The 25,433-nt window shown below is 32.3% G+C and overlaps 2 protein-coding genes across 2 annotated transcripts in view; one reads left to right on the forward strand and one right to left on the reverse strand.

Moving 5' to 3' along the window:
• LOC136030708 (cytoplasmic dynein 2 heavy chain 1-like) overlaps nucleotides 1-25,433 on the forward strand; it is a 575,385-nt gene that overhangs the window by 429,170 nt on the left and 120,782 nt on the right. The window contains exon 60 of the mRNA XM_065709779.1: nucleotides 1,012-1,138. Coding sequence (XP_065565851.1) covers nucleotides 1,012-1,138 — 127 coding nt within the window. The remainder of the gene's footprint in view (nucleotides 1-1,011; nucleotides 1,139-25,433) is intronic.
• On the reverse strand, nucleotides 19,280-24,125 carry LOC136030517 (uncharacterized). The gene is made up of 2 exons (XM_065709546.1): nucleotides 24,032-24,125; nucleotides 19,280-20,447 (listed from the first exon to the last, which is right to left on the reverse strand). The coding sequence occupies exons 1-2, from the start codon at nucleotides 24,041-24,043 to the stop codon at nucleotides 19,413-19,415; spliced, it is 1,047 nt and encodes a 348-aa protein (XP_065565618.1). The 5' UTR covers nucleotides 24,044-24,125; the 3' UTR covers nucleotides 19,280-19,412.

The following is a 25,433-nucleotide window of genomic DNA, read 5'->3' on the forward strand; positions in this document are numbered from 1 at the left end:
TCAGTTCCGTCATTTCGATACAATTATAAAAAAAAAAACATCTTCTTTGTACTAGTACAAATGAATAATGTTTAGGTGGATTCTCTCTTCCTTTCTCTTTCTTTTATATGTAGTGTACAGTGCCTTTTTTCAGCATTCTTTCTTTTTCAAAATTTAAATCTTTGTTGTATGTCAATAATCAGTGATGTATTAATATGAATACTCAATATCCTCCAGGGGCTACATTTAGGCCCTAGGGATCATTGATCAGTCCTTGGAGTTGTGTTTTATTTGTGTATTTATATTAAATAGAGTCAAAGTCAAAAAAATGATTTCAAAAGGAATTTTCTTTAATAGTTTTGCAGTACCTTTTCGACTGACCGCATGCCAAACAACAAGCTGTATGAAAATATGGTTCTATGCACGTTCTAAGCCAATCATGAAAGACAAGTTATGATGATTGAGCTACGTTTTAGGTATAAAGGATGACCAATTGCCAATATTTTGCTTTGACCATCCATCTGGGTCCAAAAATGAAGTCACCCTTGAACATGGCATGCAAGAGGTCACGAAAATACATATAAATAAAGTGCGCTTACATGAAGGGGATAAAGAGTGACAATTTGAATAGATTGGGTAGAAAATACACATGCGAAGCCGTAAGGGCCTCAGGAGGCTTAGTGCTATAGCATGCTAGATGAGCATACATCACTCTTTACTTATACCAAACAATTCAACACTTCAGTTCACTACTCTTTCAAAATGAGAAATAACTTTGATCATCTTTATGTAAATTTAGATTCTAGCATCTACATTATTGCCAAATTAAATTCTATATGGTTTTACGTTTTCATTTTACCGTTTTTCGTTCTTTATTTATTGTTTTTCTTCTGCATCTTCTTTTCTAGTTACAACTCTATCGGTCTCATTCAGGGGTTTATCCCCACCCTAAGTTCTTTGTGTAAATGTTGGTAAAACATAATTTGTTTTGATGCACCATATGTTTTTTCAATAAATCAGATCTTTTCTTAGGTCAATTGCTACTTTTGCTTCTCGTCTATTTATTGCTGTTAGTGAAGCCTGTAGTATTCATCCTATGTATGCCTATTCCAAAGTATTTTTCAAAAGATCTTTCGAAGAGTTCGTGTTAAAGAATAAGGTAGGTAAACGTTTTTTGTAGAACTCCTTCCGACACATCCCTCCCCCTCTTGAAATACTCATTTAGTAAAATTACTCTTCTTAAATGAACTGCTTTTACTAACATTGTGTTTAAGCATAAAAACAATATTTACTATCGTTTTTCTGAAGAATATTAGCATTGATGAAGAATTAAATGTAAAAGTGTTTTTTAGCTATAAGGTCAGAGCAAGCCTGGAGGCTTAGCTTGGGTAATCAGGCCCCAGTTATTTCAACAAAACATACTATAAAATAACCCACAAATCTTTTATTTTAATTATTTTTGTTTATTAATTAGCTATAGTTTTTTTGGAAATCGTATATTCGGTAATAGGAAAACTTGTACAAAAAACTGGAAATAAATTCTACTGTAATTATTTAGGTATATTAATTTTTTGTTTAAGAATTCGTTAATTTTTGTTATGAACACATACTACAAGACTGCATCTGGGAAATATCATCTTCGTCATAAGTGGATCTACGGTAGTCATTTACACGTTTACTTTTTCTTTCTTCTTTATTCTCTTTTCTGTTTTTTTTTTTTTTTTTTTTTTTGCTGCATCATTCATACTTTTGAACATCATTTTTCATTTGCTACTTGATTAGATAGTCTTTTTTATTTAAATTTTTTATATCCAAATTAATCACGATTTGACCTGCTCTCACACGTTGTGTTGCTTTCCGTTCTGTGTTAAATCTTTTTCTTCTTTAAATCTATTTCTTTTTTGTTCTTTCTTTTCGTAATTTTCTTTAACAGAATACAATAAACCAATTGTCACTATAATCAGTAGTTTGGTACCCCGACTAATGCTCCTTGGAATATAAAATCACAGAAGCAGATTCGTTGTTGAGATATTGAACTAATTCTTAGGAAGGATTTTTACATCAGAGGTACTTTTCTTGGAGGATTTTTTCATAGACGGGGGAATTTTCAATGGAGAGGGAGGTGGGTATCCTTGGTTTGTTTGAAAAACGAGTTGAAATTACGCTAAAAAAATACACTGAAATAAGGAGCCACATTAAAATTTAAAACGAACAGAAACTATTCTGTATATAAGAGGGGCTGCCTCCCCCTCAATACCCTGATGTTTACTCTTAAGTTTGACCTCTTGTCTCAATTCTTTAAGAATGATTACTAAAACACCTGGGCCGCTAAACAACAATCAGAATATTTATTTCGAAGTACTAAAAACTTTTGCACAAAGAGAGGGGCCTTGTTGAGGAGGGGGCACCCCCACCATATACGGAATAATTTCTGTTCGTTTTAAGTTTCAATGCTGAGCTGATACCTACTTCCAGTAGAAAATTTAGTTGTTTTTATTTTATTTTAATTGTAAATGGACAATTCCGCTCGAATGTTCATGTGATAGCATTGACTCCGACATTAACTGTCCAAGATAGAGTGCATTAAGGAATTTCTAATAATCTCTTTCACCAAATCGAGGAACAAGTCCTACATTAGTCTAAATATCAGCTGAAACCAGAAATCAGCTTTCGCTTTCTTCAAGGCTAATCAGCTTTCCAAAAATTTAACAATTTTACATTGCAATCATTCTTCAAAAGCTATCTAAATATAACATCTATAAATTGTGATAGTCATATGAAACATTACTTTTTTTGAATACATTATTAGATTATTGAAATAAGACGTTCAAATTGTTGAAAAAAAAATTGAAGAAGTGATGCAGATTGTACAATGTATTTCGTGAGACGTTTTTACACAACTTTTTTTTTCAAAAAGGAGTAAACACATTAATAGTAATTTTACTTGTACTTAATTTGACAAACTAAACGAGGATATGGGTGTTATTTTGAAACTATAAGTTTAATTGAGCCTTCTTAAATCAATTAAAGAAAATAAAAAAGTTTTTTCAATTGAAAGTAAGGAGCAACACTAAAACTTAAACGAACAGAAATTATTACGTGTATGAAGGGAATTGCCTCCTCCTCAACACCTCATTCTTTACGCTGAAGTTTCTTAGCACTTTTACAAAAAGCTTCCTATTGCTCTAATTAAACGACCTCGTGTTACAGGAGTTGTTCTTAAAGAATTGGGACAAAATTCAAACTGTTGCGTAAAAAGTGAGGTGTTGAGGAGGGGGCGCTTCCCTTCATACCGGCAATAATTTTTGTTTGTTTGAATTTTAATGTTGCTCCTTAGTTTCAGTTGGATTTTTTTATCTAATTTCTTATCATTATTAAGCAATTCCAGGAAATCTGGGCCCACCTCCACTGAGAAATCCCCCTCTCCAGGGCAATTTCCTCTTGACACTTCAATCCCGGTGAAAGTTTACCCCGGACAATTATCTTTAACTATTCCACGTTGAAATTGAGACGGAAAAGAGAAAGCAAGACATTTAGAAAGAATTTTATATAGAAATTCTGGCAAATTTTAATTTCCCTTGACAAGATCACCCCCTGAAATCTTCTATCCCCATAGAAAATACCCCCGTGGAAAAATTCCAAGCAGAGATCCCCCCCCACACCTGAAAATGTATACATACTTCAAAATGGGCAATTTTATGACTTGCAGACCTTTCCCTTTGGGATTTTGGAGGTTATGTTATATCCAAAGGCATAGTTATGAGACCTTTCAAATATGATGAGAAAAATAGATATCTTAAAATTTTGATCGGACGATTTTGGGAAAATAGTGGTGGGGGAGGGATTATGTTTCCCTCCAATATTTTTGGTCACTTACAAAGGGCAATACAACTTTTAATTTCCTTTTTAATGAGCATTGTTGTGATATAAAAAAAATAATAAGCCAGATCACGGATGCGTGTTTTTTTTCTCTCTTTTTTTTCTTTTTTTTTTACCAGGGGCGATCGTATCGACCCAGTGGTCCTAGAATGTCGCAAGAGGGCTTATTCTAACGAAAATTAAAAGTTCTAGTTCCCTGTTTAAGTGCTAAAAAAATTGGAGGGCACCTAGGCCTCCTACCACACTCATTCTTTCAAAAATTCAACGGATAAAAATTTTGCGATAGCCATGTTGTTCAGCATAGTCAAAAAACATAAAAACTACGTCTGTGGGGGCAACTTACTCCCCCACAGTCCCTTGGGCTGGGGCTGCAAGTTACAAACTTTGACAAGTGTTTACATACAGTAATGGTAATTATGAAGTGTACAGATGTTTTCAGGGGGATTTTTTGGTTGGGGGGTTGATGGGAGGGAGCTACGTGGGAGGATCTTTCCTTGGAGGAATTTGACATTGGGGAAGAGAAAGTCCATGAGCGGGGCGCAGGATTTTATAGCATTATTTAAAAAACCAATGAAAAAATAAATATGAAAAAGTTTTTTTCAACTGAAAGTAAGGAGCAGCATTAAAGCTTAAGATGAACAGAAATTATTACACATATGAGAATTTCATCTCCTCGTAATTTCCTTGCTCTTTACGCTAAAGTGCTTTTAGTAATTTCAACTATTTATTTTACGGCCTTTGTGATTCTGGGGTCATTGTTAAGGAATTGGAACCAAATTTAAGCTTTAGCGTAAAGAGCAAGGTATTAACAAGGGGGCAAACCCCCTCATATACGTAATAAGAATATACGAATATAGAATTTCGTTACGTAGGCCAATTCGTAAGGTACGTAAATTTATACTAATGAAAACACTCATGAATAACTTCGAAGACCATTGAGTGCAAAAAGGTGAGTGCATGTGATTTTTGTTTTATTCAACAAACAGCAAGAAATCACTTCAATCATGACTTTCACCTTTCCAGAGAAAGATTACTTAAAAAGTTTTCAAAATTATCTGAAAATAAAGCCGTAATACCTTCGTCAACTCTTGGACCAGGTCTAATTAATTTTTCATCAAGGACCTTAACATTACAAGAAAAGTCCGTATTAGAAAAAGGTCCAAAATTTTGCTTTAAAACTAATAATATCCCAGTTGAAGAAATTATCTCTTCAATAGAAACATCTTCACCCAGAAACCTTATTCTAATCAAAAATGTGAGCCTAGTAAGAGCTTCTACAGTTAAAATCCTGTCGAAGTTTGTTTTAAAACCAGAAATCCCTGACAATTCTATCAAAGACATAAAGATTATTAACAACTTAAGAAGAGATGAATCTATTATTATTACAAAAGCAGACCAGAGTACCTCTTTAGAGGTAATGGATACCATGGACTACGATTCAAAATTAAACGCTTTACTGAAAGATGAAAAAACATGCAAAAAACTTTCTTTTGACCCGACAGACTTGTACGCAAAGAAGTTTAAGAACGAATTAAAGAGTTTGAAAGAAGAAGAGAATATTACATATCAGCTTTATTACAAACGCTTACCAAGAAATTCTTTGTGCCCTAAATTATGTGGACTTCCAAAGATACATAAGCCAAATCTGCCATTATGGCCATTTGTTGCAAGTACAAAGTCACCAACAAGTGCTCTGAGTAAGTGGTTAGTGTCATTATGTCGACACAAATTTTTCACATTAAGAATTCATCAGAACTTGTAAAAAAACTAAAAGAAGTGGCAATTTCTTCAAATTCTATAATCTCAAGTTTCGACATAGTATCAATGTATACGAGTATTGATGTAAAAGCTGCAGAAATTCTACTTGAAAGAAAGATACTAAGAAATCTTTAGACTTAAGACTTTAGACTTTAAGTGTTTATTAAGTCTTAAGACTTAATTAGTGGTGAAACAGTTGTGGAAGTCGGTGTAATTATGAATTTAGTTAGGTTGTGCAACACGTTCTCTTATTTTTTCAATTCAGAAAGGGGGTTTTCGAACATGTAAACGGTATACCCGTGGGGTCCCCTTTAAGTCCCTTGTTAGCAAATGGTTTTGTAGAAAATATTGAAACAATAGCGTTAGATTCATATTTTTTAAAACACAAATTTTGGGGGGGATATATGGATGACATAATTTCAGTATGGAATTATGGGGAGGAGAAATTAACAGGTTTTTTAGAACATCTTCATTTTTGAGGAGGTGATTTAAAATTTATAATAGAATTAGAAGAGGATAAGAAACTTCTATTTCTGGATGTTCTTCTTTTAAAAAATGAAAATAGTCTGGATTTTAAAATTTACAGAAAACCTACTAACGATAATAAATATTTGTCGTTCTTCTCTGGTCATGCTCGCCAAGTAAAATTTGGTTTAATTATATCCTGAACTGACCGTATTTTTAGAATTTGTTCTCCAAAATTCATTGAGGGGGAGTTATTTTTGTTAAAAGAAATTTTAATAAAAAACCATTATCCAGGCTGATTAATTGACCAGACTTTTTCGAAAAGACGAAAAAAAATTCTAGAATTTTCTAAAGATATTCTGGAAACAATAGAAAAGAAAGATATTTTTGTTCTTTACTGTATGTTCCAGGGCTGAGTGAAAAATTTAAAAGAATTTTACAGAATAATGGTTCAAAGGTAGCTTTAAGAGGTAGGAATACTTTGGCTAGTTTTTTAGATTCTGGAATGGATCGAACTTCCTTAGAGCAACAAAGTGGGGCTTATAAAATCCGATGTACTTGTGGAAGCTCTTATGTGGGACGTATTAACTAGAATTTAAAAATGATATTGCTACAACATCATAATTCTATTTCATCGTCCTCAAAGCAAAACTCCAAACCTGAAGATTTCAAGGCGGCTCTATCGGAAAATATTTATAATCATCTAAATCATTTTATTTTGTTTGAAAATGTTTCTTTGATTTCTAGGGATCCAAGGTTTAAAGCAAATTTTCAGGGAAATAATCGAAATTAAAAAAAAACTTATTCAAGAATAATTCCAAGAACAGGAATACAGGTGAATTTGGATTTAATACAATTTATGATAATTTGCTGAGGTCAAATAAAGTAAATCTCATTTCACCTAAGAGTTGTGACCTCTCTCCACCTGATATGTCAGACAAATCTAATGAACCGGAACCAAAAAGGTCAAGGTGATTTGCTTTGGCCGCAAAGGTCTTTGTTGTATTGAAAAAATAAGAGCAATAAATTATAGGTAATTAGTTTATTGTGTATAAATTTCGTTAGTTTTTATTGTTGTCTTTTAGTTTCACTGCTGATGATGAACACTGTATATGTGTTAGAAATATCCAGTCAAAAATTTTATATCTGTTCACTGTCGAATAAAAGGTTTCATCCCTATTTTGAACTGTTATACTTTTGAAAACGTTCGTAAAAAATCAAAAGTTCTAGTTACCTTTAAAGTAAAAGTAACAAAAAACACTGGAGGGCAACTAGGCCTCCGCCCCCACCCCTTTTTTCAAAATTGTCCAATCAAAACGAAGAGGAATCCTTTTAGCCAAAAAAATTGATATGTAACTTTCTTTTTCAAACAGTTCGTGGTAACGAACTGTGATAAGGAGTGACCCGGCTCAATAGTAACCGAAACTCTAAAAAACGGAATTTTGATACCAATATTTACATCAAAAGAATCGTATTTTTATGCTGATTGTACATATATAAGTTCCATTAAGTTCAGTCTCACACACCAAAAGTTAGCCTGACAAAATTTACCTTATATAAAAATAGGGTAAACATCCCCTAAAAGTCATAGAATCTTGACGAAAACTACGCTATCAGATTCATCATATCAGGAAAATCTACTGTAGAAGTTTCAGGCCTTATCTACAAAAATGTGGATTTTTTTATTTTTTTGCTAGAAGACATTTCAAGGATGCGTGTTTATTTGTTTTTTTATTTTTTCCCAGGGGTGATCGCATCGACCCAATGGTCCTAGATTGTCGTGAGAGGGCTCATTGAAAAGGAAATCAAAACCTCTAGTTCCCTAAGTTCTAGATCTAATTTCGTTATAATTATTCTTATGAGGTGAACCAAATCATGCATTAATTTTAACCAGAAATTAAATAAAAAAACGAGTTTTCTTAACTGCAAGTAAGGAGCAACATTAAAACTTAAAACGAACAGAAATGATTCCGTATATGAAAAGGGTTGTCCCCTCCTCAACGTCCCACTCTTTACGCTAAAGTTTGACTCTTTGTCACGGTTCTACTTTTTAAAACAATGAAAAACTTTTAAAACAATTTTATGCTCAATTAACCTAATTAATGCTCCACATTCAGATTCTAGAAAAATGCCTTTGGTTTCTTTCCTACTTACCTAAATTTTTAAGAATTTTTGTTTTTTTCGTAAATAGTCCAATTTTCGTCTGCTAGACTTGCCTTTTCCGTTTGCTTTTTTGATAATATTTTTTCTATCACAACTTGGGTTTACTCCAGGATTTACACCGCAAAGAATTTGGCGCGCCAACACCAGCAGCTAAGCGCCATCGGTAATTTCTAAAGCAAAATTGCTTTCTGAGATTACGGGGCAAAATCCACTATTTAATGGTGCATGCAAAAATTTTGGATACCCCTAAAAATATTTTGGAATTTAATCAGCTACTATGGACTTGACATTATCTTCTACTTGTTTCTGTCCTTTTCACTACATTACATAAAAAAACAGTTTTTTTTAACTGAAAGTAAGGAGCGACATTAAAACTTAAAACGAACAGAAATTACTCCGTATATGAAATGGGTTGTCCCCTCCGCAATCCCTCGCTCTTTACGCTAAAGCTTTTAATTGTTTTAAAAAGTAGAATTGTGGCAAAGCCAGCGTAAAGAGCGAGGGATTGCGGAGAGGACAACCCATTTCATATACGGAGTAATTTCTGTTCGTTTTAAGTTTTAATGTCGCTCCTTACTTTCAGTTAAAAAAACTAGTTTTTTTATGTAATTTCTGAACGTTTTTGAATTAATACAAGTTTGATTTTGGCTCTCCACACATAAATTATTAAAATGAAATTTGCATATTAATTCTTTTTTTGGCTTTTTTATCACACGATTTTAATAAATAAGGGATGGGGAAGGAGGCCTAGTTGCCATGCAATTTTTCGGTTCCATAAAAAGGCAAGTAAAAAATATACGTAACTTAAGAATTAACTTACGTAACAAACTTTTATATTCTTTAATTTTTATTATGTATATGATGGGGTTTGTACCCTCGTTAATACCTCGTTTTTTACACTAAATCGTAAGTTTTGTCCCAATTCTTTAAGAATGACCCCTGAATCAGAAAGGCCGTAGAATAAATAGTTGAAATTACTAAAAATACTATAGCATAAAGAGCGAGGTGTTTATCTCCTCCTAGATACCTCGCTCTTTATGCTAAAGTATTTTTAGAACGCCTCATATGCGTAATAATCTCTGTTCGTTTTAAGTTCCAGTGCTACTCTTTACTTTCAATTGAATAAACTTTTCCATGTTTATTTTTTTATTGTTTTTTTTTTATAGTAATTTTAGAAAATCCTGCGCCCTTTTCATTGAATTTCTGTTCCCCCATGACATATTTCTCCAAGGAAAGATCCTCCCACATAGCCCCCTCCCCTCAACCCCACCCTCAAAACCAAAAAAAAATCCCCTGAAAACGACTGTACACTTCCCAATAACCATTATTATATGTAAACACTGGTCGTAGTTTGTGAGTTGTAGCCCCTTCCCCAGGGACTGTGGAGGAGTAAGTCATTCCCAAAGACATAGTTATTATGGTTTTTGACTATATGGAACAAAATGGCTATCTCAAAATTTTGATCTGTTGACTTTGGAGAAAAAATGAGCGTGGGAGGGGGTCTAGGTGCCCTCCAATTTTTTTGGTCGCTTAAAAAGGGCACTAGAACTTTTCATTTCCGTTAGAATGAGCCCTCTTGCGACATTCTAGGACCACTTGGTCGATACGATGACCCCTGGGGAAAAGAAAAAGAACAAACAAACAAACAAATAAACACGCACCCGTGATTTGTCTTCTGGCAAAAAATACGAAATTCCACATTTTTGTAGATAGGAGCTTGAAAATTTTGCTATAGGGTTTTCTGATACGCCGAATACGATTGTGTGATTTTCGTTAAGATTATGTAACTTTTAGGGGGTGTTTTCCCCTATTTTCTAAAATAAGGCAAATTTTTTCAGGCTCGTAACTTTTGATGACAAAGACTAAATTTGATGAAACTTATATATTTAAAATCAGCATGAAAATTTGATTCTTTTGATGTATATTTTAGCATCAAAGTTCCGTTTTTAGAGTTTCGTTTACTATTGAGCCGGATCGCTCCCTTACTACAGTTCGTTACCACGAATATAGATTGCGAAATCTGTATCACTTTTTATTTTTGTTTTTTTAACAAGTTGCTTAGCTTTTTGAAATAATTTAAAAGTAGATTTAAACTAAAGTAGTGTTTCAACGTGCTAATAACGTTATTTAAAGAAGTAATATTCGAGAAATTTTGAAGAATTATGGCACTTTACTTAGTACTGAGCACAATTTTTAGAAAGCTGATTATCCTTTAAAGATTTAAAAGCTGTATCAAGTTTCAGCTGATATTTGGACTAGTGTAACATCTTCGTCCTTGGGTTAGGTTAATATGTCTTTCATGTCCCTGCTATAATGTATTCTATCTGAGATTATGCTGGAGCCAATACTTTCATATAAGATAAGATTTATTCATCATGAAATGCACATTATTACATTTTACTATTCCCCCAAAGGCTCTTTGGCCTCTCAAGAAGGGGAATAAATAAAAACAAAAAATATTCACTTACTCACAGAGAGAAGAGCAAAAAGGAGAAGAAAAGAAAATATAAATAAAATAAGACTATAGAAAACAAAGCTAAATAGATTGAATAGGCTAAATTCATTAATCAGATTTTTAAATTGAATAGACATATATATATCATGAAAAGAGAAATCACCAATGCAACAGCACAAACACACACAAAAAAAAAAAAAAAAAAAAAAAAAAAAAAAAAAAAAAAAAAAAAAAAAAAAAAAGAGAGACAGGAGGAGAAAAGGAAGACTGTTTTCCTAAATTAGTGATTAATATAGACCAGCACTTGAATGAGGCCTTAACCCTACTCATCCGTACAATCACATAGGTCAAACAGCATAGCCATACACAATCAACCATAAAGAATAATCCATGGACAGGCAGTCATGTCGTAAATAAGTATAAGTCGTCACTTACCAAACAATAGAAAAAATAATAAAGACAAATAATTCAGAGGCAACAACCCAACACAAGGGCTCATCAGGAGAATACACTGGCCCATAGGGTTTCGCCACTTTAAATTCTTTACCCAGCCAAGTGTTGTGGCTACCACAGAATATCCATGGCATCCCCGTGTCAGGTATCACCCCCAAAATACATGCCTATGAAAGAAAAAAAAACAACAGCAAATGTAAAACAACCAAGTAACACCAAAACAAACTTATCCTGTTAGTATGTCCCTCTTTTTAGCAACAATATGTAAACTAAATATAATAAATTTTACCAAATCACAAATATTAACACATTGCAAAAAACCTGAATGAACTAAACAATTATAGAATTCATCTTTACCATGTGGCTAATTTTTAAAAAAAATCCGCTAAATTAGAAACACAATTCAAAATAAATGGCTCTGCAACATCATTTCTCGAACCTCCGAAATTAGTTGAAAATTTCTTTAAGTATTTCTAGATAATTCTTTTGATATTTATTTAAAAGTTCGTTATAATGAAAACTAAATTTTTTAAAATTGCCTAGTTAATTTATTTGCAGAAAAACCTCTTGATATCAATTTTTGGCTTAAGATTTTACATCTATTTTTAAAATCAATATAATTACTACAAATCCTTGCATAACGAAGTAACTGTGAGAAAAACGCTCAATATGTGATATTTGAGTGTATATTACTTTCAGGGAATGGGAAACTAATCACTTCAAAATCAAAATCATCCGTTTTATTATACATTTTAAAACTTAATTTATTATTATCACAAATATTAATATTTAAATCTAAGAAATGATCTTCATGACCAGCGCCATGACTAGGTTCAAGAATAAACTCTGATGGATATATATTTTTAGAAATATCAATGAAATCCTTACAATTTAAGACCAAAATATCATCCAAATATCTTTTATTATTTGACAAAACATGTTTTAAATTATTTGGATTATTCTTATCCATCATATGTTTATATTCTAGTTGACTTAAAAACAAGTCAGCTATAAATTGGCTGGCATTCCCCCCCATGGGAATTCCCAATATATATATATATATATATATATATATATATATATATATATATATATATATATATATATATATATATATATATATATATATATATATATATATATATATATATATATATATGTATATATATATATATATATATATATATATATATATATATATATATATATATATATATATATATATATATATATATATATATATATATATATATATATATATATATATGTATATATATATATATATATGTATATATATATATATATATATATATATATGTGTGTGTATATATATATATATATATATATATATATATATATATATATATATATATATATACATATATATATATATATATATATATATATATATATATATATATATATATATATATATATATATATATATACTACTACTACTACTAATAACTCACTGCAGCACCAAGCCGCCTGAGGCCAACACAGCTACGCACGCTCCTCCTCCAACCTAATCTATTTAAAGCCTCCCTCTTTACACCCTCCCAGGAAGTTCCCATTTCCTTTAAATCCTTATTTATGACATCCTCCCAACCCAGACAAGGACGACCTGCTTTCCGTGTAGCCCCAGACGGTTGGCAAAAAAGGACAATCTTCGGTAATCTGTCATCCTTCATCCGTAGAACGTGGCCTAGCCATCTCAACCTTTCTTTCATTATAGCCCCAGAAAGCGGGATTGAACCACACTTTTCGTACAACCTACTGTTTGAAATACGGTCAGTCAGCCGGGTACCCAGAACAATCCGTAGGCAATTTCTCTGGAAAACATCTAGTAAATTTTCATCTGCTTTTCGGAGTGTCCATGCTTCAGAGCCATATTTGACCACTGTCATCACTGTAGCTTCCAATATTCTAATCTTGGTTTGTAGGCTTATCTTTCTATTCTTCCAAACTTTTTTTAACTGTGAAAAAACACCCTGAGCTTTAGCTATTCTACTTTTAACATCTTCACTGCTCCCACCATCTTTACTAATAATACTACCAAGGTAACTGAAGCTCCCAACCTGATCAATCTTTTCGTTACCTAAGGTCACCTGTTCATCTTCACTTATTCCTAACCTTAGTGACTTAGTCTTCTTAACATTAATTTTCAAGCCTATTTTAGCACCCTGAACTCGTAAAACCTCTAAAAATTCATTCATTTTGCTCACACTTTCATCTAATATGCTTAAATCATCAGCATAATCTAAGTCCAGGAGCGTTCTTCCTCCCCATTTGATTCCATGGTCTCCAATTGCCTTTCCTGTGCTCCTTAAGAGGAAGTCCATCAAAATGATCCATATAAAGGGGGATAGAACACAACCCTGCTTAACTCCTGATTTAATACAAAACCAGTTGCTAACCTCATTTCCTACCTTAACCGCAGCAGTATTATTCTCGTACATAGCGCAAATCACTTTAATGTATTTTTCTGGTATACCATATAACGATAAGACCTTTGTTAACGCTGTTCTATCAACAGAATCGAAAGCTTGCTCATAATCGATAAAACTAAGGACCAAAGGTGTTTGACAACGAAGGGACTTCTCAATTATTAACCTAAGAGTGAAAACATGGTCGACACATCCTCTACCTTTTCTAAAACCGCATTGTTCTTCCCTTAAAACTTTATCTACAGCATGTCTCAGTCTAAAAAGTATCATATTACTCAGTAATTTGCTACCTACAGAGACCAGACTAATGCCTCGATAATTCCGACATTCACTCTTGTCACCTTTCTTATACAGTGGTTTAATTAAGGTTTTCCTAAAATCATTGGGTACTTCCCCTTTTTCAAAAATCATGTTCACAATCTTCAGTAGCTTATTCCTAACCTCAGAGCCACCATATTTAAGGAACTCATTAATCATACTATCAGCACCTGGGGCCTTATTATTTTTTAATCCTTCTAGTACTGTCGCTAATTCTTCCTCACTAAACAAATCTTCCTTCACATCCAAGGTATCACAAACTTTTTCATTTTCATCTATATCTTTTCCTGCAACTTTATCTCGGTTTAGCACATAAACACATATAATATATATATATATATATATATATATATATATATATATATATATATATATATATATATATATATATATATATATATATATATATATATACAGGTTTAAGGCCTCATTCAAGTGCTGGTCTATAGTAATCACTAATTTAGGAAAACAGTCTTCCTTTTTTCCTTCTGTCTCCTTTTTTTATGTGTTTGTGCTGTTTCATTGGTGATTTCTCTTTTCATGATTTCTCTATATATATATATATATATATATATATATATATATATATATATATATATATATATATATATATATATATATATATATATATATATATATATGTATATATATATATATATATATATATATTTATATATATGTGATATATATATGTGATGTGTATGTATATGATATATATGTATGTATATATGTAGTATATATATGTAGATGTATATGTATGTGATATATATGTATATATATATATATATGTGTATATATATATATATATATATATATATATATATATATATATATATATATATATATATATATATATATATATATATGTATATATATGTATATATATATATATATATATATATATATATATATATATATATATATATATATATATATATATATATATATATATATATATATATATATATATATATATATATACATATATATATATATATATATATATATATATATATATAGATTGGACCTTGAAATTTTTTCTATAGGGTTCTCTGATACGCTAAATGCGATGTTGTGATTTTTGTTAAGATCCTATGACTTTTAGGGGGCGTTTCCTCCTATTTTCCAAAATAAGGCAAATTTTCTCAGGCTCGTAACTTTTGATGACAAACATTAAATTTGATGAAACTTATATATTTAAAATCAGCATAAAAATCCAATTCTTTTGATATATCTTTTAGCATCGAAGCTTCATTTTTTTAGAGTTTCCTTTACTATTGAGCCGGGTCGCTCCTTACTACAGTTCGTTACCACAAACTGTTTGATTTTATCTATTTATTTTTTAATTATATATATATATATATATATATAGATCACGGGTGCGTGTTTATTTGTTTGTTTTTTTGTTGTTGTTTTTTCCAGGAGTCATCGTATCGACCCTGTGGTCCTAGAGTGTTGCAAGACGGCTCATTCTAACGGAAATAAAAATGTTCTAGTGCCCGTTTTAAGTGACCAAAAAATCAGAGGGCTCTTAGGCCCCCTCCCACGCTCTTTTTTCCCAAAGTCAACGGATCAAAATTTTGAGATAACCATTTTGTTCCGCGTAGTCGAAAACTGTAATAACCATGTCTTTCGAGATGACTTACTCCCCCACAGTCCCTGGGGGAGGGGCTGCAAGTTACAAACTTTGACTAATGTTTACATACAGTAATGGTTATTGGGAAGTGTACCGACGTTTTCAGGTTTTTTTTGGTTTGGGTTTGGGGTCAAGGGGAGGGGGCTATTTGGGAGGATCTTTCCTTGGAGGAATATTTCATGGGGGAAGAGAAATTCAATGAAAACGGCGCAAGACTTTGTAGTATTAGTATTAAAAAAAACAATGAAAATATAAACATGAGAAAGTTTTTACAATTGAAAGTAAGGAGTAGCATTAAAACTTAAAACGAACAGAGATTATTACGCATATGAGGGGTTCTAAAAATACTTTAGCATAAAGAGCGAGGTATTTAGCAGAAGATAAATACTCCGCTCTTTATGCGAGACTCCTGCACATCTTCATTTTAATCAAATCAGTGTGACGTTTGAAAGACAAATTTTCATTAGCAAGAATGTCCAAAAATCGAACATATCGATTTCTAGATCTATAAATTATCCCATTTGGCTGATGAATTTCTGATAGCTGAGGATAAATCTGAGAAACATGCGAAAATAAAAATAAAACTGGAGTTAGAAAAACTTAGGGCAAGATAATTAGCATCAAGCCATAAAGTTACTCTCTCTTGTAAATTTTCCAAATTTAATCGAAGCTCATATTCACAATTTTCCGAAGTGCTAAGTGTGCTGTCATCAGCAGAACAAACAACAGCTAACAAACAAAATTTCGAATATGAAATTCCATCTAGGAATCTTTGTGTTTCAGAAATCGTTCTTAAAGAATTGAGAAAAAATGTCAAACTTAATGCGTAAGGAGTTCGATATTGAAGAGAGGGATAGCGACCCCTTACATATGGAGTAATCTGTATTGGTTTTAAGTTTTAATGTGGCCCCTTGCTTAATTGGCTTGGTACGATAACCCCTGGGAAATAAAAACAACAAATTAACGAATATCTGTGATATTTCTTCTGGCAAAATAAAAATCCAAATTTTGTCGACAGCAGCTTAAAAACCTCTACTGTAGATTTTCATGACCTGCAGAACATAATGGTGTGATTTTCATTAACATGCTTTGACTTTTCAGGAGTGTTTCTCCCTTTTTCGAAAGTTAAAAAGATTTTTTGAAGCTTTTTGCTTTTTGCGGGTATAATAACTTTAATATATTCATGCCGGTAAATAACTTTCTATATTCAGAATCATCAGAAAAATCAGATTCACTTGATATATTTGTAGAAATTGTGCTTTTTTAGATTTTCTGTTACAAGTGAGTGAGTTACTCCTCATTTACAGTTCGTTACCGCAAATTTTTCGAAATTTCTCTGTTTAGGATGAAAAAACAACCTACTGTCCAATAGTTCAGATTCTTTAGTATTATGAACTTTCTCGAATAACCTACATACTAAAGAGAGGGTATATATCAGTCTTTAATCATATACAGTTTTTTGCATTGTGTGAATAATCAACTAGACAGCCAAACATTTTAAGAATTCTCTTATGGCGAGAGAATGGCGGAATGAATTCTCTAGAATGACGGAAACATTTCTTCCGCCATTTTAAGAGATTTTCTACTAAAATCTCTGATGTCCATCATTCCATCATTCTTGTGTCCTCCTTTAAATAGAGGAATTATTCTAGTAGTTAGAAGTCACTCAGGATATATATGATTTACTTCGACATAATTCTTAACAGGCCTTGAGAAATTTGAATTATCACCCTTATCCTTAATTGTGGTAGTAGTAGTAGTAGTAGTAGTAGAAGTAGCAGCAGCAGCATTAGCAGTAGCAGTAGCAGTAGCAATAGTAGTAGTAGTAGTAGTAGTAGTAGTAGTAGAAGCAGTAGCAGCAGTAGAAGCCGTAGTTGTTCTTGTAACATTAGTAGTGGAATCAGATTCCATACAAAAGGTTTTCAGCTTTTCTTGTGGCGAAAATTGTCGCAGAGACCTCTTAGGAGGCCATTTCGTCTGAAAATTAGCGCTATAGTGCCTTATCTAAGAATAAAAATGATTGGAAGGCCACCAGCCCAATTCAACAGCCTTTTTGTTGTTCTCCTCTCCAGGAAATCCAAAAGAACTTTTAGGCAGCTATTTTGAATAGAATAGTTGAAATGTCCATTCATTATGCCAATAGGGATCACAATGCCCTCAAGGCTCTTGGGGCCTGGACTGTAAGCCATGAAAACTGCTCATTGTTTAAATATAGGTTTTGCTATTGGGAAAGGTAGCCTGTTTGATCTTGGGTGTCCAAATAGGCTAATGATATTAAGGTAGAGCTTTCGGATTTAAATTCCAAAATCATAGGTTTCATTTATTCTTTAATATTAATTTCTGGTCGGTTTGATTTTGAGTTATTATAGGTTCTAATTTCTTCGAATTTTAAGGTAACCATGTCCAGCACTTTTCTTTGAAAAGCTTCTTTTTCGGATTTTTTTTTTTAATTGACAGCTATAAATGAACAAATTCGACCGAATCTCATATGATTGCATTGACAACAAAATTTACTATCAAAGACTATTGTTGCCAGGACGTCAAAAAATACGCCAAAAAATATTGCTGCCAAAACATAACAATTTTCAGTGCTACTATCAGAAAAATTTTTGACTGCGCTTTTGAAGTGGCTACCGTCACGACACGCGCATGGCCCGTTTATTGAGATCCATGTTTATTAATAATAAAACAAAAAAAAACCTCTGATCGTTGGTAATATAGACTGGTCTCCACGTGGGTCTGTTGGATCTTTCCTTCGGATTCTTGATGAGGTTCTCGAACCAATTCATCAAGATTCATGTGAACTTGTCATTCTGGGCGACTGCAATATTAAGTTGTGTGACCAGAAGTCATCTTCTATTTACCTTGTTTTCCTTGCATGATTTTTCTGACTCCTTACCTAGGAGGCACCAGGGAGCTAGTTTTTCGTCTTTAGAATTTAATGATCAGCTTCTTAGATTCGCGTGGTATTTTTGAAAATTAATCTGATTTAGACTCACTTTTTTATTCTTTTTGTGGCTCTTTGAAAGAAATTATATTGGATACTCTTTATATAATTATAAAAAGCTATTCTCGTTTTATTTAAAGTGCAATTCTTTTTGATCCTTTATCTAAATATTACTCCATTGACTGCTTATTTTTAAAGGGTTAAAAGGTTTTATTTTTTTCAAAATAAAAAGTAAAGCTGGTCAAACAAAAATAAGACGGACACTCTTTCATGTTTATTTGAAAGTAGAAATTAACTAACAGTAAGTCCTTTTTCAGAGACTAGCATTGATATAGTTAAGTCATGAATGTCCTGCTTTGACAGTCTTTTCACGTTTGTAAGTTTACAACATTTTGTTTGTTACTGAAATCTTCTTTAGTTTTTCAAAGAAGTGTTTTCAGTCTTTTCCAAGAAATGGGTATATCTAGAAATGGGTATAAATGGGTATATCAATATTTATGTTTTGGGTTTTCTTTGCTTCTCCTTCTTCCCCTTTTCTTTATTCTTCATTTTAATAAATTTTGATGGGTGTTTCACCGCTGAAATCGAACACTGTGAGTGATATGGAAATATTTGATTTTCTTATCTTGGTTCTGTTGTATTTTACAAAACCCTTGGTCTTTTTCCAATTTTGTATATAATTAGAACTATTCTATTCAAATCAAATAAACTAGACTAAACTGACAAGTAAAGTGATAAGACTAGAAAATTAAGAAAAAGAAATTGGTACTATATCCTGATAAAGATTTAAATATTTATTTTTTAAAGGCATGTTATAAATTAAATTTATAAATATGAACACTAGATGAACTCCCATTCAACATAGTTTGCATGAACTATGACAGACAGTAGCAGTACATTATAAAACACGGGCTATAAGATCAAAACAGGCACTGATTGAGCTGATGTTGCTCTGAAGAACGAATTGGGTCTGGGGAAGACTAGCTCATTATCGGTGCTACGTGAAAATACAGCTCTTTTATTTCTAATAAAGTCATTCACAGCTAAGTTGCGTGCTTTTGCTGCTGCTACTGCAGCAAAATGTTCCAATTTTGCCGCCTTTACTTCGGGAGTATCTTCTACTGGTAGAGGTGATCCTGTTAAATCTGTGGCTATAAATGATGTATCTGCAGGGAAATTTTGGGAATCAGTATTAGCATTAGATATGAAGCTATTTCTTGTAAATATTTCATTGAAATTAGTGTTTAAACGTGGTGTAGCTTTTGACAAAACAGGGAAATGGGAAGCTTTTACCTCTTCAATTTCTTCTGAGTGTGGAAATGAAGAAAAAGTTCTTGAAACCGCAGGTCGTCTGAAAGAATTTCTTGGTCGCGTTGTCCTTGCCTTTGCAGCATTTATTGCTGCAATGTAGGCTGCTTTTGCTACTTTTACTTCTGGCAGGTTTTCCACAGAATGTTCAGAAGAAGGAAAATTATTTTTGAAGTTGTCTTCTTCAAATGATTTTTTCTGCGCTGCTCTATCACGAGCTGCCGCCACTGCAGCAAAGTGTTGTCTTTTAGCTTCCTTAACTTCAAGAGTGTCTTCAACCTGAAGCAAAATTTGGTCATTCGCATCGCTTACTGTGACAGAGTGCTGGGGCATATTATTATCTAATACTCGGAAGCCATTCGAATCTGCTACATAATTAACCTGTACATGATTACCATCGGGATCAACATAAGCATAGCTCCCTTTTACATTCCCCTGTGAATCTCGAAGAACAGAATGAGCCTGTCCTGGATGAGAATAACCAAAAGCTATTTGACCTGAGTTATCTTGGGCTTGATACTGTCTAGCAAGGTCTTCATCCGACGATGTTATGCTGTTTTGCCATTGATTTTCAGTCTGTGTCCATTTTGAAGTAGTACTTTTTGGTAGTCCAAAAGATAGTATTGAAAGAAGAATTACCTGAAACAAAGAAATTTAGTAATTTTGGGTTGTTGCGGCTTTATCATTCTGAGAATTTCCCTCCACTTAAGGCTGAAAAGGCATCTTTTTTGCCAATGAATTGGTGTTTATTAAGTTGCTGTAAGAAAGGCTATCACTTTTTTTTATTTTATCATATTCCAATTCGACCAGACTGAATAATGGGATGCAAGTTGCTAAACAGTTCTTTTATACAAAAAAGCACAATGGGTACACATGCTATACCAAATTTACCTCAACTTTATAGTTTATAGATGTGAAAATTGAACCCCATGCTGCTAGAATCTTAAAAGTTAATCTGAAAAACTAGCTTGAATCTGCAAAATAAATTATTCCTGCTTTTTGATTTTAGGATCCCCGCCTTTACATGCTGCTTCAACCATCTAGCATATAATAAATAATTTGTTAATAAGCAAACAATGGAAATTTTATAAACATCGAAGGGAGTCTACAGCAGGCGTACGGTGAGGCTTAACCTTAGACTTAACCTAAGGCTTAAGCTTAACCTCAGGCTTAACCTAAGTGACACTTAACCTTGAAGAAGAAGTCTTAAAAACACTGCACTTAGAATTACTGTAGTTGAAACAATATATTGGAATTTACTAAATTTTCTACCTGTTTTGACAAAACAATTTTTTTCGAATTGATTAGAATAAATAATAAAATAAATTTTAATTAATACAATTTTAACTACTCTTGTTTTGCAGCTGAAATTGCTGTATTTTTTTGGTTTTAACTTCAGTTTCCCAAGTATGTACCAAAGGCTACTGAATAATTCGAATGTAGCTAAGTCATACAGCATATATCTCATAGCTGCAAAAGATGACGAAAAAATAAATGAACACATTAAAATGAAAATTAATTATCTGTATATCCCGCATGTGCCCATTTCTGTATGACCTTTCTAGAGAGAAGAATCGAAAATTTGGCTGTGACCCAACTAGCAAATGGTCGCTTAAAATAGAAACGCTTGAACAGAAAGAGCTTGTAGAATGCAGAACTAGGTGAAATGAACCGAAAAATAAAAGGAACCGAAAAATAAAACGAAAAAGAAATGACCCACTGCTGATATCCCCTTTTTTATTTCTTATGATCTCATCTGGTAATCCCTAGAATCTTTTTTTTATTTAGTTTTGAGTTAAATTCCCAAAAAGGTACTATATGTACAACGAAACAATAAAATCAGAGCAGCTAAAAACAAACCAAAGCTTTTTTAATTTTTTGTACCCCCCCCCCTCAAAATAAAACACTCAAAGTGACAACAATATGAATCACATGTCTTTCCCTTCCTTTACAGGCCAAGCAGTCTTATGTGGGGTTAGTGTCATGAATTCATTGTATATTTAATTCATTATTAGAACTTTACAGAGTTACTTTTATGTTTTAGGATTCGATCCAATGGCAAGGGTTGGGAGTAAAAACCAAGGGGCCCATTTATCATCTGGGTTGTTTCCCGTACTGCGGAAACGACCCAAGCCGTACTGCGTGTTAGTGAAGAATCTTTTATGCTTATGGGTCTCAACGTGAGTTTCGTCACAGAGCAGTGTACTTTAAGTTTAGTTATTTCCTTTTTTTAATTAAACCCGATTGAACCTTGAACCTCCCCAAAGAGTGGTTTAATATTAAAAGAGCTATTTAATTGGAATTAAAGGTGATTTATGCCTCCGTTTTCAATTACCGTTTAAGGTTTCATTGGCGTTACTGTATCTTTGTGTTGCTGGATACTACATACACAGTAAACTTATCAAAGTACCTATCAAAATCTAGTAACTCTAACCTTACATTTGGATAAACTTGCGCAATAAAATTTATTTGAATAAAATATATTTGAGAAAAATGTATTTTTCAAAATCTAGGGGGAAAGAATTTATTTTCAAAGTCTCGGGGGGGGGGATTTAATTTTTTCAGTGATAATAGCAGAGCAGAGTATTTTCATTTAGCGTTACTTTATTGGCTTTACTGTTTATGTAGAATCTAAAAATAGTGGTGAGACGACGCAACCTCTAGTAAATTTTATATTTAAGTTTTCCTCCCATTCTGAACAAATAAACATTCAAATGGTGATAAATCCATTTATTTAGATAGCAAAAACAGGTACAAAAGTCTAAATATTTCGATCACGTATGTAGCGATCGTCATCAGTAGATATACTAAATTATTAAAATTGAAACTAACATATTTATACAAAACAAAATAATTTACTTTCAGATCATTCAAAAAATAATGAACTTCCGGATTATTCACAACATTTTTTTTCGGAGAGAGTTCAATGACAAAGTTCATTCAAAGTCTTGATGTAAATTATCTTCTTTAATCTTGCCTAAATGTATTTATAAGACAAATATGCCACCGGTTATTTAGGTGGCCTTTGGAAATATCAGGTGATTTAAATATATTTTAGATCTAAACCAAGATTCTTGCGAAGAATATATTGACTTTATTGGCCCGTATTGGCCAATATATTGACCCGTCTATATTGGCCCAAATTGGGCTACATTCTACTTTTAGCGGCATAAGTGACAGAAACCGGAACTTCACCATGGCACACTCTCTTTTGTTACTTAGAGAGGGCACTAATACATTGAATTTTATTCAACTTATTCCCCTCCAAAAACTCTTCAATCACTTGTTTGAGGTAATCTTACTGGGGAAAAGAATTAATAAAAAAAAACGCCTAGTCTATCCGTGTTGAAATTTCTTCAGAAAATACTCTTCGTTTTTTATATAGGAGCTCGAAACTTCCGTAAAAGCCTTTTTGAACATGCTGAATTTTATGGCATAATTTTCATTATAATTTTCAACCTTCCTTGTTGGGATATCTTATCCTTTTTCAAAAGTAGGTTAATTTTCTTGAATCATCAGAATTTCTGATAATGACCTTCGTAAAATCGCTGTAACCCTAATGAACCTTGAGGCATATAATGCTATGAAAAATCTTTTTTTTTAAAGCTCGAGCACTAGAGGCATCGGCCGCTTTTTACATACAGTTCATTGTCGTCTGATTGTACTATCCCAATCATTATTCTTAGTCAAAGAATGCCTTTTTCTAAATCTTTTTTTCGGCATGGAATGTCTGTCTATTCAATAGCATAAAATTGTGTTAATATTAGCCCAACCCAAGAATATTTAGATTAAATGCCTTTTAAAACCTTTTCACTTCTATCCTAGAAAACAACGCCTCATTAAAAAGTATCAAATAAATGTTTGACTATTTACTAATATTTTAGTAAAATCATTTTTATAATAACAATTCAATATTCAGTCCAACTTTTTAGTAAAAATATTGCTTAAATTGAAAGTGTAGTTATTCTTTCATTAATTAATATAAACTCGATTTGTCTCCTTTTTTACTTATTACAGTCTTCGCTGCTCCATCACAGGTGGTGATATGCCGCTAGTCCTTGTAGCTACCTCACTCTTATTTTTGAGCTATCTAGTATATCTCCTATTCAACACCTCCAGAAAACGATTTACATGATTACCTCTGCTGGGATGACATTCCACGGGACGATTATTATGCAGTGATCAGTTCTTATGAAGTCGAAAGTTTAATTCAAATAACTTACGAAAGTCTTCATTGGTCCTTATTTAGAGCATTAATATGAAATAAAGACTGTTTAAGACTAACTTGGATTCGGTAATGATCACCTTATATATTTGTTATTAGCTGAGTTCATAGATCTCTAAGGGTGTGGTCATTACAAAAGAAAGGGGTTTTTATTCTTAAGAAATCATGATTCTGCGACCATTCTATTTTTATTAAATTAGAATGGGTGCCCCCTTTTAGAGGAAGATTTGAGGTTTTAGTTGTACCTACCAGTATTTACGGAAACATGAATTAGCCAAATATTAATAAAATGAAACTTTAAGAAGTATTAATGCTAGATATAAGCTTTGTATAGAGGTTATCGAAATTCTATTCAATTAACTATTCTTAAGGATTTAGGAAAAGCTTTAAGCATAAGGAGCAGAGCGAAAAATTGATTGAAGAAAAAACGGGTTTAATTTCTATAAGGCAGTGAACAAAAATAAAATATATAAACTACACTTTAACTAAAAATAAAAATACTCCGAATATTTCGGCCCCACGTCCGGGAGCTTTTCTCAGCGGAAAAAAAGAAGAAAATTACAAACGACAATTTAATACTTTTTTTAAGACATCATAAATAAAATGCCACGACAAATAAAACACCACAAAAAAAATATAAACAATAAAATAAATAAGAAACAAACTCACATTATAAAACAAAACTCCTATATTTTTTTGTGGTTGTGCTTGCTGTAAATTTTTTTTGGGAAAAATTACCATGTGTAATTTTTTTTACTACACCTTGCTGTTCCCAACAAGCTACTACCTTTTTTGTAAGAGCTTTCAAAATAAATAAAAAAGTTTTTGCTACTCCCTCTAGAACAACTAAAGCTCCAGTTTCTTCGATAATCTTGTTTTCCAAGATTATCAAATTCTTATCAAGCAGCTATAAAACAAGTGCATTGACCAGACCACCCTCGTTGGGACTCAAACCCGCTATATGCTTCCCACTCTCCATGGAAGACCAAGGATCCATAAATAGTACTAAATTGTGTTTCATTTTTTTTTTTTTTTAACCTGACAATTCGGTTTTAATTTTTACCCAAGTCCCAAGTTTATCTTCCTCTGAATAATAAATTCTGAAGACCTTTAACTTCCTTGTTACAGTCTTCCTTCATTTAAACAGCCTTTCCATAAGAATTGATAATCAATTAGGTATCATAAAGAAGAATGTATTTAATCGTTGGCTTTGACTGTAAGACAATTAGTTTTTTTTTCAAAATAGCCCGCATGAGGATGGGAAAAGTCAAAAATGTCATTTTAGGTCAGACTATTTGGTATGGAATTATTTATACCAACCTTAGGGCAACATGTCCTTCTTGGGAAAAGATAAGATTCAATAAAGTTGTACCCTTTCTTCTTCTTCTTCTTTGAATTAC

This window comes from Artemia franciscana, chromosome 8 (genome assembly GCF_032884065.1).
Source record: "Artemia franciscana chromosome 8, ASM3288406v1, whole genome shotgun sequence".
Taxonomy (NCBI): domain Eukaryota; kingdom Metazoa; phylum Arthropoda; class Branchiopoda; order Anostraca; family Artemiidae; genus Artemia; species Artemia franciscana.